Consider the following 17,836-nt stretch of genomic DNA (forward strand, 5'->3'; position numbering starts at 1 on the left):
AAAATGGTCATAACTTGGCCAAAAATGCTCGTTTTTTTTAAAATAAAAACGTTACTGTAATCTACATTGCAGCGCCTATCTGCTGCAATAGCAGATAGGGGTTGCAAAATCTGGTGACAGAGCCTCTTTAAGAGATCTTTTTGCCAGTCTCTCCTCCTTTTTTTTCACATTTTTAACGGCCGTCACAAGGACGTATACTACGTCGTCTGAATTCGGCCTAATAGATGGGGGTCTCAAGTTAGAGATTTCTGTCTGACGTCCATATGTCCTATTAAGATGTGCCCAATATTTACTGCCATATGCCTGAAACCTGCATTATAGAAGTTTCTACGGTTTTCCAAGAAACTTCATTGATGTTAGGCCTCGTTCACATCTGCTTTGGAGGCCCTGTTAGGGGAAACAATAGCCGCATGCTGCGCTATTGTTTCCAGGGAAACCACGGACATCCCGGCTGAACCCATTAAGACCTAGTTCACACCATTTTTTTTTACGGGCAGATAAAAACCTGCCTGTGCTTTTTTTATTTTCCATGATATTTGCTGTGTTTTTAGCCTGCGGACGTTGAATCTCATTCAGGGACCGCGGGTAAAAAGTGCAGCGAAAAACGCTCAGAAAAGACCACTGCAAGTTTTTTCTGCATCCCGTTTCAATGGGAGGTCTGAGGCGGAGACCGCAAAGAGAGAGAACATGACTTTTTTTTTTTTCCACTTCTCTGCCTTCTATTGAAGTCAATGGGGGGTCAGTTTTGCTTTTTGTGTGGCGCTGATTTCGTTGCGGTTTCCGCGTCAAAATCAGTGGCAAAAAAACTGTGTAAACTGACCCTAAAGTCGTTAGATTCCATCGGCTGCCGGTTGCGTCTGTGGTGCAATGGAACCGGTTTGTCCAGTATTTTCATTGCTCTTCTCCTACGAAGGAGCAGAGCAACGGAAATAGCGAACGCAGATGTGAACGAGGTCTTACTATTCATATTAAATTGTTTTGCAAATCTCCACCTAAACGATTAGTGGAGCAAAGCTGCACAGTAGTAATATTGTGCCAAAACATGTTATTGTATGAATAGATTCTAATACAAATTGTTTAGGGAACAAAAATAGCTGTGGTTGGACACAAACATTATAAAAAGTGGATACTATATACTTTTGTTTCATCTGTCCTGCAATTATATCTTGATATCAGAATGAAAATGTATGCAAAATGCTTTGTGTATTGGTGAATATATTGTAAAAAGCAGAGAAAAGCTTATTTTTGTTTCTTTGGAAACACCTGCCTATCTTTCCCTTACCCCCTCCCCTCAGACCCCAACCCCCAACGGTACAATCAGTGCCGGCTCTTCAAATCCTTCCCCTTTCCTTTGTAAAGAGGCCTGTATGTCGTTCTATGGCTGCGTGTCTCGCTATACTTTACAGAGTGGGCAGTGCCCAGACTTCCTGCACCTTGGCCCGTCAGCTGTAAGTGCAGGGTGGGAGAACATGAAAGAAAACACTTTGCGAATCTGCTTTTGCTTTGTTGCAGAGGTAGAATTTTTCAAGTGATTAACATGCATGAGCTATTTTTATGCACATTTTAAGTGCTACTTAAGTGTTTATTACATATTTTCTGTGTGCCCAAAAGGGGTGATTGCATGTATTTGAAAATGCAAACTCCAAATGTGTAGCTTTATATATGTATAGGATTTTTTTTTCCACTTATAGTCGAGCTCGTTCTTATATGACTAACATTATTCCAAGGAATAATAGAAAGTACACATGACAATAGACCTGGATCATAAAACAAACATTAAAACCACGGAAATGGCGCAAGGTTGATATTGCAGCTTAATAAAAATGTATGTGTGTATGTATATATATATATATATTGTATTTTTTTTTCTTAGAATTTGTGTGTGTGTGTGTGTGTGTACATCTCTGGAGGAATGTTAAGAATGCAAATAGTTGATCTTGCACCGGATGTGTTTGATGAGATTTTCCTTTTCTTGCGTTCAAATGTGGTTGCCATATGTTGAAGATCGGAGGCATCCTTAGGCCTGATTTACACGAGCGTGTGCGTTTTGCGCGCGCAAAAAACGTTGCGTTTTGCGCGCGCAAAAGGCACTTGGCCGCTCCGTGTGTCGTCCGTGTATGATGCGCGGCTGCGTGATTTTCGCGCAGCCGCCATCATAGAGATGAGGCTAGTCGACGGCCGTCACTGTCCAAGGTGCTGAAAGAGCTAACTGATCGGCAGTAAATCTTTCAGCACCCTCGACAGTGAATGCCGAACACAATATACACCAACCTGTGAATAAAAAAAGACTTTCATACTTACCAAGAACTTCCTGCTTCCCCCAGTCCGTGCTCCCGGCCGTTGCCTTGGTGACGCGTCCCACTCTTGTCATCCGGCCCCACCTCCCAGGATGACGCCGCAGTCCATGAGACCGCTGCAGCCTGTGATTGGCTGCAGCCTGTGCTTGGCCTGTGATTGGCTGCAGCTGTCACTTGGACTTAACTGTCATCACGGGAGGTCGGACCGGAGTTATCGGTAAGTCAGAACGTCTTTTTTTTTTTTTACAGGTTCATGGATTTTCGGAGCGGAAGTCACTGTCCATGGTGCTGAACCAGTTTAACGCTTTCAGCACTGTGGACAGTGACTGTCTCCTGACGTCGCGTACCCGAACATTTTTTACCGGTTTCGGTCAAAACGAGTTTGGCCGAACCCGGTGAAGTTCGGTGCGCTCATCTCGAATTTGACACTCCGTTTGGATGTTTGTAAACAGAAAAGCACGTGGTGCTTTTCTGTTTACATTCACGAGTTTGACAGCTCTTGCGCGAATCACGCAGTTCGCACGGAAGTGCTTCCGTGCGGCATGCGTGGTTTTCACGCACCCATTGACTTCAATGGGTGCGTGAGTGCGCGAAAAACGCACGATTATAGAACATGTCGTGAGTTTTTTTCTGCGCACACGCGCTGAGCGCAATTCACGCATCGTCTAAATTGCCCCATTGACTAATATAGGTGCGTACGACATGCGTGCAAAGCACGCGCGTCGCACGCGCGTATATTACGTTCGTGTAAATGAGGCCTTACTCTGAGGATTTCTGTAGGGGTTTAAACTTTTTTTTTTTTTTGCAGTTTTATATCCAATGTTTGTTTTTCTAAAATGTCACACACTATTATTGGCTAATCTACTTAAGGGTTACTACACTTTTATTTTTTTTAAATTATTATTTTTTTTTTTATTATACACGGACAAATTAGAAAAAAATAATTATAATATGTAATATATGTCTGTATGTCAGAATATTCGTATAAACATGTTAATTGGCAACGTTTAGGGTATGTTCACACGACAGCGTCCGTAACGGCTGAATTACAGGGATGTTTTCAGGAGAAAATATCCCCGTAATTTCAGCCGTAACGGCATGTGCAGGCGCTTGAACGCCACGCCCATTACGGACGTAATTGGCGCTGCTTTTCATTGGAGTCAATGAATAACGGCTCCTATTACGCGCCAAGAAGTGACAGGTCACTTCTTTGACGCGGGCGTCTATTTACGCGCCGTCATTTGACAGCGGCGCGTAAATATACGCCTCGTGTGAACAGACAAACGTCAGCCCATTGCTTTCAATGGGCAGATGTTTGTCAACACTTTCAAGCTGCATTTTTCGGACGTAATTCTGGGCAAAAACGCCCGAATTACGTCCGTGATTAGTGTGTGTGAACCTACCCTTAATCTCACCAAATAAAAGAAAATAACCAAAGCAGATGTTTTTTTTTTATTTTTTATTAAATCAATGTCTTATGTGACTTCTAGCAACATTTAAATTCACTTTTATTAAAAAAATGTTTTTTTACGATACAGCTTCTTTGTATCCTGTATACATAGCAGCTGTATCACTCCCTCAGCCGAATCTGTCAGTTCTGCTGTACTGACGCTCGGCTGAGAGCGGGTCCTGTGTGTCTCGGACACTCATGATCCACCTAATATAGATCGGGTAAATGTGGTAATTTCATATTTATAGTGCACTCCAGACACCAGTTGTGTGCATTTTCTTTTTTAAGTTTTTCTTTCAATCATAATAAATCATTTTGTGGGAGGGGGTGTGGTTAATATTTTATTTCTATTTTGATCTTTAATTATTGATTCCCCATTCTTCCAGTAGGGGACTTGATTGCTCCTATAATACACTAAAATAGTGCAGTATTGCAGTGTATTATGCCTGTCATTGTTATGCTGGCATAATTCGGCTCAAGTCCATGGCAGACTTGGGGGTTGATGTGCTTACAGGTGAGCACCCCTCCCTCTATAAAACCATTTAGGAAATGCGGTCACTATTGGCCGTGGCATCTAATTAGTTAAAAATCTAGCTCCAATTCCGGCCGTTGCAGTGGGGTGTCAGCTGTATGTTACAGCTGACACTCGTTGGCGCAGGCTCAGTACTTGCTGGGCTGGAGCTACCTCTCGCTCTGTGCGTTAAGGTCGCTGGTGGGAAGTGGTTAAAAGTGCGTTTAGTTGTCCTCTTGTGACTTGAGAACTTTCTCCAGCTGCTTCTGAGTTTCCTTGGTCTCCCACTTATGTAACCTGATGTTTGACAAGCAGTAAAGATTACGTGAGTTTTAGAGGTTTGCTTCAAAGGAATAAATAAGGAAATTATGCAATCTATTCTTCTGCAACAGAGTTTTGTCTTTCTAAAGGTTCCAGACTGATATTTTACTGACTCGCTATCTCTCTACCCCTGTAAATATGTTAAGTCTATGGAGAGAATGAGATATCTACCAGTCACCTCTGACACCACTTATCTTAGGAGGAATATAGACTCAAACTATTGAACCGCTATAGACTGCTATAGAGACCCTTTTAAGAAATTAATCTGCACAAAATGTTAATACCTATTTAAAGAAGACCTCCAGTGGTAACACAACTTTCAATGTCTGCATTTCCCACCTGACTTTAAACCACACTCTCCACTTCTTTTCTTTATATTTTACTTACTTTTTGAACTGCTGCCTTGTCTGCGCTTTAAAAAAAAGCCTCCATCTTGATTCTTAGGTTTGCCCAGCTTTCTCTTCCTTTCTGCTTGATCAATCCCATGATGCTTCAGCACAGCATCACATGACCAGGTGAAGACTGTACCATTTCTGCATGCTGGGGACACTGTTATTATCATTCTCTCTCTATTCTCCTAAATAAGCTGGGAAACCATAAGTATACAGACCGGGAGGCTGCAATATATGCTTCCTTATTATACCTGTGTGACCGGAACCTGCCCTGATTCACACTGCTGCTAAGCAACCATCCCAGTCTGATAGATATATATATATATATATATATATAGATATATATATATATACACCGCAAGTAAAATAACACGTGAGAGACTGACACATCGAACACCATAATGGTACACATGGGAAGGTTTCGTTTTGGCCGAATTGTCCCTTTAAACACCTTTTTTTTTTTTTTTTAATTAATTTAAAGGCTTAAAGAGGCTCTGTCACCACATTATAAGTGCCCCATCTCCTACATAATGTGATTGGCGCTATAATGTAGGTGACAGCAGTGTTTTTCATTTAGAAAAACAATCTATTTTTAACACGTTATTAGCGATTTTCGCTTTATGCTAATTACTATCTTAATGCCCAAGTGGGCGTGTTTTTACTTTAGACCAAGTGGGCGTTGTGGAGAGAAGTGTATGACGCTGTCCAATCAGTGACCAATCAGCGTCATACACTTCTCTCCATTCATTTAGTCAGCACATAGGGATCCTGCTAGATCAGTATGTTCTGTCTTATACTGACACATTAACGATACTGAAGTGTTTAGACAGTGAATAGACATTCCTTCCAGCCAGGACGGGATGTCTATTCACAATCCCGTAACGTTTCTGTGGTACTTACAGCAGAGCAAGCGTAATCTCGCTGTAACCTGTCATTTACAGCGAGATCTCGGAAGATTACGCTTGCTCTGCTGTAAGTACTACAGAAACGTTACGGGATTGTGAATAGACATCCCGTCCTGGCTGGAAGGAATGTCTATTGCAGTATGTAAACAATCATATACATACAGAAGGGATGCCTGTCCTGGCAAAGGATGGACTGTTGCATAGGAAGATTATACCCAGACCTTACCCAGGCAACAATAGGATGGGAACAAGTTGTCACGTGCTTGGAAGGGTACACAATAGGGATGTAGCACCTCATGTAAGTGTGCAGTGTTGCTTCAGTATGAAAGGTGGTGAGCTGTGATTACTGTCGTTCTAAGTCATCAGATTTCACCCGTCTTATCTCTTTTACCTTTCTACAGAACACATAATCGCTGTGAGACTATGAATTCTATTTAGTCAGGACCATTAAAAGAGTTGCAATACATTAGGAAAACATGGCTGCTTTCTTTAAAAAAAAACTCCATTATGTCCATGGGCTGTGTGTAATTGCATCTCGGCTCCATTCTACAATACAAGACTGAGTCTGTGGACAAGAGTGGTGCTGATTCTTGTAGAAAGCAGCCATGTTTTTCTAATAAGATAACCACTTTCGTTTGTTTTTTTTATCAGAAAAACCCTTTTTAGAATGTGGCTCGTGGGGAGATCAGCTGATCACCCCAGGTCCCCCTCCTGGCACCCCTGAAAACAGTTGATTTTGCTAGGGGAAGCCGCGGCCGGCTAGGCATTTGTATTACGTGGCGGCCAGGAGTGGCTGTCCTTGTAATGCATGAACAGCTCAAGTCTGCCTGAATAAGAGCTTTTCGTTCAGACTGGCTCTCTATTCAACCCCCTCTAAGATATCCATATTCCCTAATATTGCATATAGACATGGGTTATCTTAATAAGACAATCCCTATAATTTGGTTCATGTCGTGATCGGATGTTGTATGTGAGGCGTTCAGTGTCTGGGTTGGCTTTAGAACATGTGTTCTGCATTAGTTTAATTGGTGGAAGCGAACGTTATTATTTATTTTTTTAACTGCAAATTAATTTTAGAATTAATAAGGAGTAGAAATGAACTTGTATTAGCATTACATGGTAATAGTTACTGACATTTCCTTGTCTTTCATGAAGTAGAAATGTTTGTCTTGCCATGAATAGAGCCATGTTCATTTTAAAGGTTTACTTAATGGTTCAAGCGCTGAAATTTACATTGACCTGTCTGCGGTTTATGAGATGATAATACTGCGATTGGCAGAATACTTTGGCAGGAAAGGGGCACAGGGTTCTCTGAACAATTAAATCTTTTTGTTTCCTTCTCTTTGAAACGCAGGGTAGTTATGTGCTTACAGTACAATGGAGTGGCTAATGACTATGGATAATGGTAGCCAGGCTGGTTTTCCCAGGCAGCTGCTTCCATGCCTGGGATTAAAGAGGCTTTTTTTTTTTTTTTGTAAAGCTACTTAATAATGTAGGTAATGGGTAATGTCTCCAGCCATCTATCACAATATCCTTTGGTAAATGTATTGCTTTATCAAAAATGATCACATTTATGAAGATACCTTGACATGTTGTTAATACAATATATTATTATTATTGGGAATTTTTTTTATATTACAGCTATGTTTTATATGGCGGGTGATAACCTGTAATAAGCGAGAGTAGTTTATAATTGGGGTAGCACACACATTATAACCGAATATAATAACATTTATTTTATTCTTATTAAAGTCTGTAGAGCTTTTCTTTATCTTTTCAGTCTCATATTTTTTTAGCATATACCTTTTTATTTTTTTTTATTTATTTTTTTTACACTTCTTTAAAGCTGTATTTACACACAGGTTTTGGAGCCACACACAGTGACATCAGTCTGAGCTGGCTATTTACTCCCTGTGATATTTTTTCTAGAGTGGGAACTGGGACAAATGTTTTTTCATTTCTTGCTTATCCCTGTCCACAAAATCGGATTCCTAGTCCTATGGCCGTCTACACACAATCATTGGGGCTTTGATAACTCATTATTTTGACCATTTGCACATTGTGATTATAACTTTCATTCAAGATTTGGTGATATTGTACTGATCACACTACATATACGTCCAGGTTAGGGGTTCGTGCACTTGGCAAATGCTGTGTGAATGGACCCTGAACAGTGACAGACTCCATGTGGACTTGTAGGCACTCTGTGAGCCGCCATATTGTGCCGCCATCAGGCACTGTATTTCCTGTAGAAGCAATTCATTATGGGCCTATAGCTACCTATGGTCTTGAAATTAAGAATGTACAATACTGGTCTGTTATATGGCCGTACACGAGGCCTTATCTAGATAGGCTTTGAGAACAGTAGCACTAGTTTAAAAAAAAAAAAATCACTGCGACCGTGTGTTGGCAAGACTTCATGTTGCACAAGCTTTTTATGCCATCTTTTTTTTTTCTAAAAATGAATGTTTTAGTATATGGTAACAAAATCCTACAGTGATACAGGATCGGCAGGGGATCGGTGAGGGGAGTATGGCTTTTTATGTTTGTACGGCATTGTGAGCTGTTTAAACAAATATTTATTATGCACTGGACAACCCCTTCAAGATGAATCTTTTCTTTTTCTTACTGAATTCGTTTGATTTTATAAGGTAAAAACCATTTCAATTGACCTTTTTGAGCGGCAACTGGTTTTCAATTGATTTGGATTGCATAAGGCGGGATTCACACGAACGGGTCGTTCCCGAGCCCGAGTGCCGGCCGGTAAAATCGGCCATTCTGCCCGGCCGGTTTGCATAAAGTTTTGCATCCGGGCCGGGCAGATCCGGACAGTGACATCAGCGGCAACTCCTGAAGGGGAATCCCCATGTGTTCGGGGATTCCGCTTCAGGAGTTTCCCCTGATGTCACTGCCCAGATATGGACAGAGACATCAAGCGCTCTGTCCAGGAGCGGAATCCCCGAACACACGGGGATTCCGCTCCTTCAAGGAGCTAAAGTGCGGCTAGCACATAGCAGAGCGGGGAGATACCTCCCTGCTCTGCTATAGTGGCGTCGCTACGGTAGTAGCAGTCGCAGCAGCAGCAGCTGCAGCTGCTAGCAGCGCCATCGAAGGTGTCGCCGGGCCAGGGTGCTTTTCAAGCAGGGGAAGGGAGCCAGCGCAGCGCTCCCTTCCACCTGCTGTACACCCCGGCCCTGCCACACCGTGTACAGCGATGCCATTCGTCAGAATGGCATCAACTCCTCCTCCTCACATGCACTCTGCGCTGTGAGGAGGAGGAGATAGAGCGCAAGCGCCGGGAAACCCGGCCATCACTCGGAACACATTCCGGTGATGGCCGTGTAATACCCGGCCCCATAGACTTCTATGGGAGCCGGGCGGCCGGGTAACCGGGCAAAGATAGAGCATGTCCTATTTTTTGACGGCCGGATTTCCCGGCCGTCAAAAAATCGGTCGTGTGAATAGCCCCATCAGGGGTCTATTATTCCTAATGCAGCCGGGTGCCGGCCGATTTATGAACGGCCGGCACCCGGCCGGGAAACCCTGCTGTGTGAATGAGGCCTAAGGGTTGCAAAAGTTTTCATCTAGCGCTAGGCTTTATGTGCATATTTATTTATTTACAAACATGTGCTACCTTTCTGTCAAGAAGAAAAGCATTAAATTGTCATTTTTTTTTCATTCTCCTTTTTAGCTGAAGATCCGTCTGAGAACTTTGTCAGGCTCCGAGACTTTGTACTTGCTAAACTTTGCCAAAATCTGCCATTCTTTGCTCCTGAGAAACTTCTTGAAGGGTTCAGTCAAGAGATGGTGACAGAGGCTCAGCAGAAACTCAAGATAAATAAGGTAGTTTAACTAGACCATTGCTTCCCAAACTGTGAGGCGCAGCTGGGGAGGCAGTTGTTTTTTTTTACAGGAACACGCCTATGACTTTTTTCACATCTGCATCGGGACTCCGTTCATGGGTTCCGTCTGAGCTTTCCGTCAGGGGAACCCATTAACGGAAACCATAGGTTTCCGTTTGCATCACCATTGATTTCAATGGTGACGGATCCGGTGCAAATAATTTCTGTTTGTCACCTTTGTGTAAGGGTTCCGTTGTTTTGACGGAATCCGTACCGTAGTCGACTGCGCTATTCATTCCGTCAAAACAACTAAACTCTTACACAACGGTGACAAGCGGAAACCATTTGAAATCAATGGCGATGCAAAGGGAAACCTATGGTTTCCGTTTGTTTCCGTTTAGATTCCGTTCATGGGTTCCCCTGACGGAAAGTTCTGATGGAACCCATGAACGGAATCCCAACGTAGATGTTAACGAAGCCTATGCAGCTTGGGCCGTTCTCCGGCTGCTCTAATCTCTCGTTTAGCAATTACAATTGACTTTTATCTGTGTGCTTATTTAATTTTGTATTATTATTATTTTGGCATGGACTTTGACCATTGGTGAGTCCCAGGCAATCACCATGATCTAGTTGGTTAGAAAAAGGTTGAGACTCCTTGCAGTAGAGCCCTGGCTATGACTGACTTTACACTGTGTCGCTCTTTACATTGACATGCTGTTGACTTGGACACATTCCTGAGCACGGGAGATGTTTTTTCATTTTCCCTTACAAGAACACTGTATACACTATTTTATATGTTTCTGGTTTTCATGGGAATTTAGTCTCTTTAATTGAAATTTCAGAAGTAGTGGGAAAGCAATGAACTTTCAGCTCTGGTATAAATGTAAGGAATACCCTAAAAATATACTTTATTTAGAGTGTTTTACATTGCCTTAAATGGACAGCAGTCAACATAAAATGTATAGTCTAGCAGTGCTATACCTGTGTTGTCAGGGATTGGGCTCATTTGTTCCAACCGCCTTTTGACTTTTCAGGGAACTACTAGTTTAAGTGAGCTCACCTAAAGCTTCTTTTCTCCCTGGGTGAATCTTTTTGTGTTTTTGTTTTTTTTGGGGTGTTTTTTTTTTTCCCCAATTAAGTAAGGAAAATTTAATTTTGATTCTGTTTTAATTGTTAGCAACATGCAAGACGTGTTTATGAAATTCTTCGGCTCCGTGCAACTGACATGAGTGATGCTGATAAATCCAGAGCTTACAGACTAGAAGTCAAAAAGAGACTTGTTGGCCCGTATAAGGTATTTGCTGCATGTCCTACCTATGTCCTCACCTGCATGTGATACTAATTTGTGCTTTGCCAACAGTTAGTGCTTGAGTGTTTGATGCACGGTCAATGCAAATCTTTACTGTAGATTTTCAGGGATTCACTGATATAATTTGAAAATAGTCCAGAAATACAATAACATGTTAAATGAAAACTTGAGTAATTCAGGAAATTTGATTGCTCCTTTTAGCTCTGTTCACACTACCATCATGGCTTCCATTCTTAAAAAAACAAATAGTATACCCATTTTCAAATGTCATTGACTTATAATAAGGTATGTCAGGGTTTCGTTTTTTTCGGTGTCCAGAATAGCGCTGCACACTACGCTATTCTTGCCATCAAAAACTCTAGAACTCAGATGGAATGGAAGTAACACCTATATGAGCAGAGCGACTTTCTACTTTGTTAGTAAACAGGCATCCTTATTTTGTGGCTTTTTGCAGTCTCTTGCAGAATTTTACATGTAAGGCCCTCTTCACATCTGCGTTGGAGGCTCCATTAGGGGCCTCCGTGGCAGGCCCAGCCGAGATTACTGGAAACAAAAGCATAGCATGCTGCGCTATTGTCTGCGGTAATACCACGAACACTACCAGTGGTGTCCGTGGTGCAACAAAACCGTTGCTTCCGTAAAAAACAACGAAATTGCCTGACGCAGGTGTGAACATAGCCTAAAGGCCTTATTACACCGGCCAATTTTGTCCGCTGCAACGAGCGCCGTTTAATGAGACCGCACGTTAATCGGCGCTCATTTGCTCTTCTCACAAGGAGCTATGTATGGGGACGAGGCAGTCGTTTCTCCGATCGCTCGTCCCCATCCATTATCATCACGTCGGCAGCGCATCTCTCTGTTTACACAGGGAGATGTCCTGCTGACAACGATAATATTTGCGGTTTTCAAAACGATACGATCAGCAGATGAACGACAGTTTGCTCATTCATCTGCTGATCTCTGCCCAGTCAGTTATCGGCAACAAGCTTTCTATAAATGCTCGTCTTCCCGATAATTGCCCAGTGTAAAACCCCCTTAAAGAGTCTCTGTCACCAGATTATAAGTGCCCTATCTCCTACATAATGTGATCGGCGCTGTAATGTAGAGAACAACAGTGGTTTTTATTTTGAAAAACGATCATTTTTTAGCAAGTTATGAGCAATTTTAGATTTATGCTAATTAGTTTCTTAATAGAAAACTGGACGTGTTTTTACTTTTGACCAACTGGGCGTTGTACAGAGGAGTGTATGATGCTGACCAATCGGTGACCAATCAGCGTCATACACTTCTCATTGTTCCTGCGCAGCTTCTTTCTCTGCACAATCACACTGTAACAATGGGCTGGAACAATGAGAAGTGTATGACGCTGATTGGTCACTGATTGGTCAGCATCATACACTCCTCTGTACAACGCCCAGTTGGTCAAAAGTAAAAACACGCCCAGGTGGTCATTAAGAAACTAATTAGCATAAATCTAAAATTGCTCATAACTTGCTAAAAAATGATCGTTTTTTTTCAAAATAAAAACCACTGTTATCTACATTACAGCGCCGATCAGATTATGTAGGAGATAGGGCACTTATAATCTGGTGACAGAGCCTCTTTAACCCCTTCCCCCTGCTTGCATTCTGGGCCCTAATGTCCCAGCCATTTTTTCGATTTTTCCATTGTCACATTCGAAGAGCTGTAACTTTTTTATTTTTGCGTCGGCATAGCTGTATAAGGTCTTGTTTTTTGCGGGACGACTTGCAGTTTTTATTGGTACCATTTGAGAGTAGATGCGACTTTTTGATCACTTTTTATCACATTTTTTTAAAGTCAGGATTAACAGAAAACAGCAATTTTTCCATTGTTTTTTATTTTATTTTTTACGGCGTTCACAGTGCGGGTTAAATAATGTAACCACTTTATAGTCGGGGTCGTTACGGACGCGGCGATACCAAATATGTGTAACTTTTTTGCTTCATTGTATTTTTTTTTAATAGTAAAGCATTTTGTAAGGGGAAAAAGTGGGTTTTTCATATTTTTTTTTTCACTTTTTTTTTAAATTAACTTTATTAAACTTTTTTTACTTTTTTACTAGTCCCACTAGGGGACTTCCCTATCCTCCGATCGCTATTATAATACACTGCAATACTTTTGTATTGCAGTGTATTACTGCCTGTCCGTTTAAAACGGACAGGCATCTGCTAGGTCATGCCTGCGGCATGATCTAGCAGGCATTTGCTCCAGGCAGACCTGGGGGCCTTTATTAGACCCCCGGCTGCCATAGAAGACACAGACACTCGGCGATTTTATCGCCGGGTGTCAGTGAGATGAGAGGGAGCTCCCTCCCTCTCTCCAAAACCATTCAGATGCGGTGCACGCTATTGTGCACCGCATCTGAAGGGTTAAACGGGTGAGATCGATACTAATATCGATCTCACCCGGCAGAGCAGGGACGCTCCCAGCCCTCAGCTGTCTCTAGCAGCTGAGAGCAGGGAGATTTGACGGCTCCCTGCTCTGTTTACTTTATTCTACAGCAGCGCCGTAGAATGGCGGCGCTGTAGAATAAAGCCCATTAATGACCGCCGTGAAAAGGCTTATCGGCGGTCATTAAGGGGTTAAGGATGCTCATCTCAGCAGGTCAAATGTTTTTTTCTTTTGTTTATTCATAGCTGAATTCTCCTTGTTATTACTTGAAGTGGATAAAGCTTTGCATGTGCCATTGAACCTTTTATTTCTGTGAACATTTGATGCTGTATTAGGTTATAAAATACTAGCTTATTTTAAGGTGGTCGTACAAATGTTAGTTTCTTTTAAATTTCATCCGTTTCTTTTCAATTTATAGAAAAACCAGAGGGAGATGGCAAAGATGAGGCGATGCTTAAAACCCGAGGAGCTAACCAACCAGATGAATCAAATCGATCTGAAGACACAACATGAGCAGCTAGAGGAGAGTTACCAGGAGCTTGTGTCCGAGTACAGGAGGACGGTGGAAAGGCTTGCCCAGGCATGAGGCACTAAAATGTTCTATATAAAGTTATAAAATATTGTATAACTATCATAACTTTTCCAGTGTTGCCAGTCAATCTGCCCTGAATAAGGACCACACTGTTACCTGCTACTAGAGTGTATGAATTCTCGGACTACATTTCAGCTGTAGCGTTGATTTGTAATGTATTAATGCCATTCAGAGACGGCCCTTTCATACACTGTATTAGCAGAATCTTAAACCTGGCACTTGACTGGCTTAATACACTTGTAAAAGACCTGTATTATCAGTTGTGTGCCTTGATGCGAAGGTGTAATGGGTCTGTGTAGCCACAATATCTGTGGTGAGCGGGAGCTGTAAAAATGTTGTCTCTGCTCATCACTTTTTTTTTTTTTTCAAACGAAATGTGTACATAGTGCAAACCTCTGCCCCCAGGCATATGACATATACTTTGTTTTTTTTGTGCATTTCAGCGGTCTCTTTATTTTTCTAGCATATGTCTGTAGTTATCCAGTGGCACCTACAACCAAAAATAATTAAAAAAAAATCGTTATAGTGAAATGTTTTGCACCATTTTACCCTTCGTGTTTGAGTTTTGCCACATTAAAAGGAATGTGTAATGAGTTAAATTTTGGTTTCATGTCTTAGATTTAAGCAGGTAGAAGTGAAATGTGTTTTCTTTTTTTAAATTTCGTAGAGATTCTATTTTTTATTTTTTTTGAAACTTCCCTGGAAGGCCCACACATCATTCCTGTATTATCAATATCCATAAGATATGCCCTAAATGTGTGATAGGTGCAGGTTCCAGTTCTGGGATCTGCACATATATGGAGAACCGGGGTCTACTGACCTCCTGTTACGCCTGGTGAGGCAGCCATTTGCCAACGTATCTGGGCGGAGAATGGATGGAGGGGGACCTGCACATGCGTGTGGCTCTTTCCATTCAGTTCTATGGGAGTTGCAGAAACAGACGAGCAAGAGCTGTGGATATGCCATAAATTTGTGAGATGGGAATACTCCTTTAACCCCTTCCCGAAATCCGCCGTATATAAACGGCACAGGCCGGGTGGGGGAGTATGGAACAGGCTCACAGGTCTGTTCCAATTTCATCCGTGTGGATAAAGTACGGCTTATGTTTTTCTTATTGGAACTGAAAATTGGGTTTCTCTGACGTAAAGTTTCCAAAAAGAGAATGCAGGACAATAATAGGTGTTTGGTGTACATTGGACTTTTTTTATATATATATAATTAGTTCAAATAGATACAAGAAACACAGCACTCAATGTAGACTGGAAATCAGGCCATGTGCACGTTACCATTGTAAGGATGAATCAACTCCTTGGAATGAAATAGCAGGAACAAAGAACAAGTAACGGCACCAGGACTTCAGTGTTGGGGAGATGTTGGTTTATTCACCACCAGGTGGAAAGAATGAGCAACGTTTCGGTTCACACCTGAACCTTTCAATGTCTGAGTCAGCGTGGAAAATGCCTCTATTTTGCCTCCAACGGGCATCCGCACCATAGCCCATACGGTGCTGATTTCTCAGCAGGCTGACTAATTCAGAAAAAAAGCCTCCTGACCATTTTTAGGCGCTGAATCTGAACGAAAACTCCTATTGAAGTCAATGAAGCTGATAAAACGGCACCGAATGCTTTCAGCGCTGTTTTGTGCATTGTAAGGCACCAAAAACCGCTAGCTGATTTTTTATTTTTATTATTATCCAAATATAATTTGACAAAATTCCACATTGTATATCATTATAAAAATTAAAAAAAATAATTTAATTTCTTGAGAACATAAAACAGCTAGCTAATTTTAATGTGCAAAGTGAAAACCTAAAGTCAGCTGTTTTTAACATACCGTGTAGAAAGACCGCATCAAAATCAGCTTGAATTTTAAAATCATTGTCTAAAATCAGCTCGGAAAACGTGCGGATTATGGAAGCAGATTCAGTATCTGATTTTTCATCCGCAACTTAATACCGTATGAACATACCCTTACTCGACACCGATCAGCCATTGCACTAAAAGCATGGACAGGAGAAGTGAATAACATTGATTATCTGGTTACAATGGTGCCTGACAAGAGATGGGAGATATTAGGCAGCAAGTGATCAGTCCGTTCTTGAAGTTAATGTGTTGGAAGTAGAAAAATGGACAAGTGTAAAGAATTGAGCGACTTTGACGAGGGCCAAATCGTGATGATTGGATGACTGGGTCAGAGCATCTCCAAAACGTCCGGTCTTGTGGGGTGTTTCCGGGATGCAGTGGTTAGTGCCTACCAAAAGTGGTCCAAGGAAGGGCAACCGGTGAACCAGCAACCGTGTCATAGGAGCCCAAAGCTCATTGATGCGTCTGGGTAGAGACGGCTAGCCCGTTCTTGTCGGATCCCACAGAATAGCTTCTGTTGCATAAATTGCTGGAAAAGTTCACGCTGGCGATGATAGAAAGGTGTCCGAATACAGAGTGCATCGCAGCTTGCTGTGTTAGGGGCTGCGTAGCCGCAGACCAGTCAGTGCCCATGTTGACCCCCTTTCCACCGCCGAAACCGGCTAAAAACGGACAAGTGAGCATCAGAACTGGACCATGGAGCAATGGAATAAGGTATGATGAATCACGTTTTCTTTTACATCATATGGACGGCCGGGTGCATGTGCATTGTTACCTGGAGAAGAGGCAATCTTGGTGGCATATGGGAAGAAGGCAAGTCAGCGGAGGCAGGATGATAATGGGCAATGTTTTGCTAGGAAGCCTTGAATCCTGGCATTCATGTGGATGTTTGACCCGTACCACCTACCTAAATATTTTTGCAAACCAAGTACACCCCTTCATGGCAACTGTATTCCCTAATGGCAGTGTCCTCTTTCAGCAGAATAATGCATCCTGCCTCACTAGATAAAAAAAAATTCAATAATGTTTTGAGGGGCATGACAAAGAGTTCAAGTTCTTGACTTGGCCACCAAATTCCCCAGATCTCCATGAGCATCTGTAGGATGTGCTGGAGAAACGAGTCTGATCCATGGAGGATCTACCACGCAACTTACAGGACTTAAAGGATCTGCTGCTAACGTCTTGGTGCCAGATACCACAGGAACCTTCAGAGGTCTGGTGGAATCCATGCCTCGACGGGTCAGAGCTGTTTTGGCTGCATGAGGGGGACCTACATAATATAAGGCAGGTGGTTTTAATGTTATGGCTGATTGGTGTATAATGAGATATGATTGCTTAAAGTTACAGCCCCAAAGCCTGAGGAGAGGTTCTGATGACCTTTTGGGGGGATTCACACGAACGTGATTTGCGTCCGTGCAGCCTGCATGGTTTTCACGCGGGTCGCCCGGACCTATGCAAGTCTATGGGGCAGTGCAGACTGTCCGTGAGTTTTGCGCAGCGTGAGTCCGCTGCGTAAAACTTGCAACATGATCTATATTTCTGCGTTTTTCGCGCATCACGCACCCATTGAAGTCAAGGGGGGGGCGTGAAAATCACGCATGCCCCACGGAAGCACTTCCATGGGACAAGCGTTATTCGCGCAACAGCAGTAAAAGAATGAATGTAAACCGAAAAGCACCACGTGCTTTTCTGTTTACAAACATCCAAACGGAGTGTCATATTGATGGTGGCTGCGCGAAAAGCCATCCATATGAACAGGGCACACGGAGCTGTCAAGTGCCTTTTGCGCGCGCAAAACTCACACGTTCGTCTGAATCTGGCCTTTCTGTGCTGAATACTATCAAATGGCAATATAATGGGGACCACACAACTGTCACACACAGCTCACTATTCAAGCCTTGCACGCTCTCCATGACAAAAATCTGCTTCAAAGTTTGTTTAAT

The 17,836-nt window shown here is 42.4% G+C and overlaps 1 protein-coding gene across 2 annotated transcripts in view; it reads left to right on the forward strand.

Moving 5' to 3' along the window:
- HAT1 (histone acetyltransferase 1) overlaps positions 1–14,630 on the forward strand; it is a 75,093-nt gene extending 60,463 nt beyond the window's left edge. For both annotated transcript variants that reach the window (XM_075829455.1, XM_075829456.1), the window contains exons 9-11: positions 9,568–9,719; positions 10,896–11,012; positions 13,858–14,630. In XM_075829455.1, the coding sequence (XP_075685570.1) occupies positions 9,568–9,719; positions 10,896–11,012; positions 13,858–14,025 (437 nt within the window). In that variant the 3' untranslated portion in view covers positions 14,026–14,630. The remainder of the gene's footprint in view (positions 1–9,567; positions 9,720–10,895; positions 11,013–13,857) is intronic.
- Positions 14,631–17,836: the final 3,206 nt, after the last annotated feature.

This window comes from Rhinoderma darwinii, chromosome 6 (genome assembly GCF_050947455.1).
Source record: "Rhinoderma darwinii isolate aRhiDar2 chromosome 6, aRhiDar2.hap1, whole genome shotgun sequence".
NCBI classification, from domain to species: domain Eukaryota; kingdom Metazoa; phylum Chordata; class Amphibia; order Anura; family Rhinodermatidae; genus Rhinoderma; species Rhinoderma darwinii.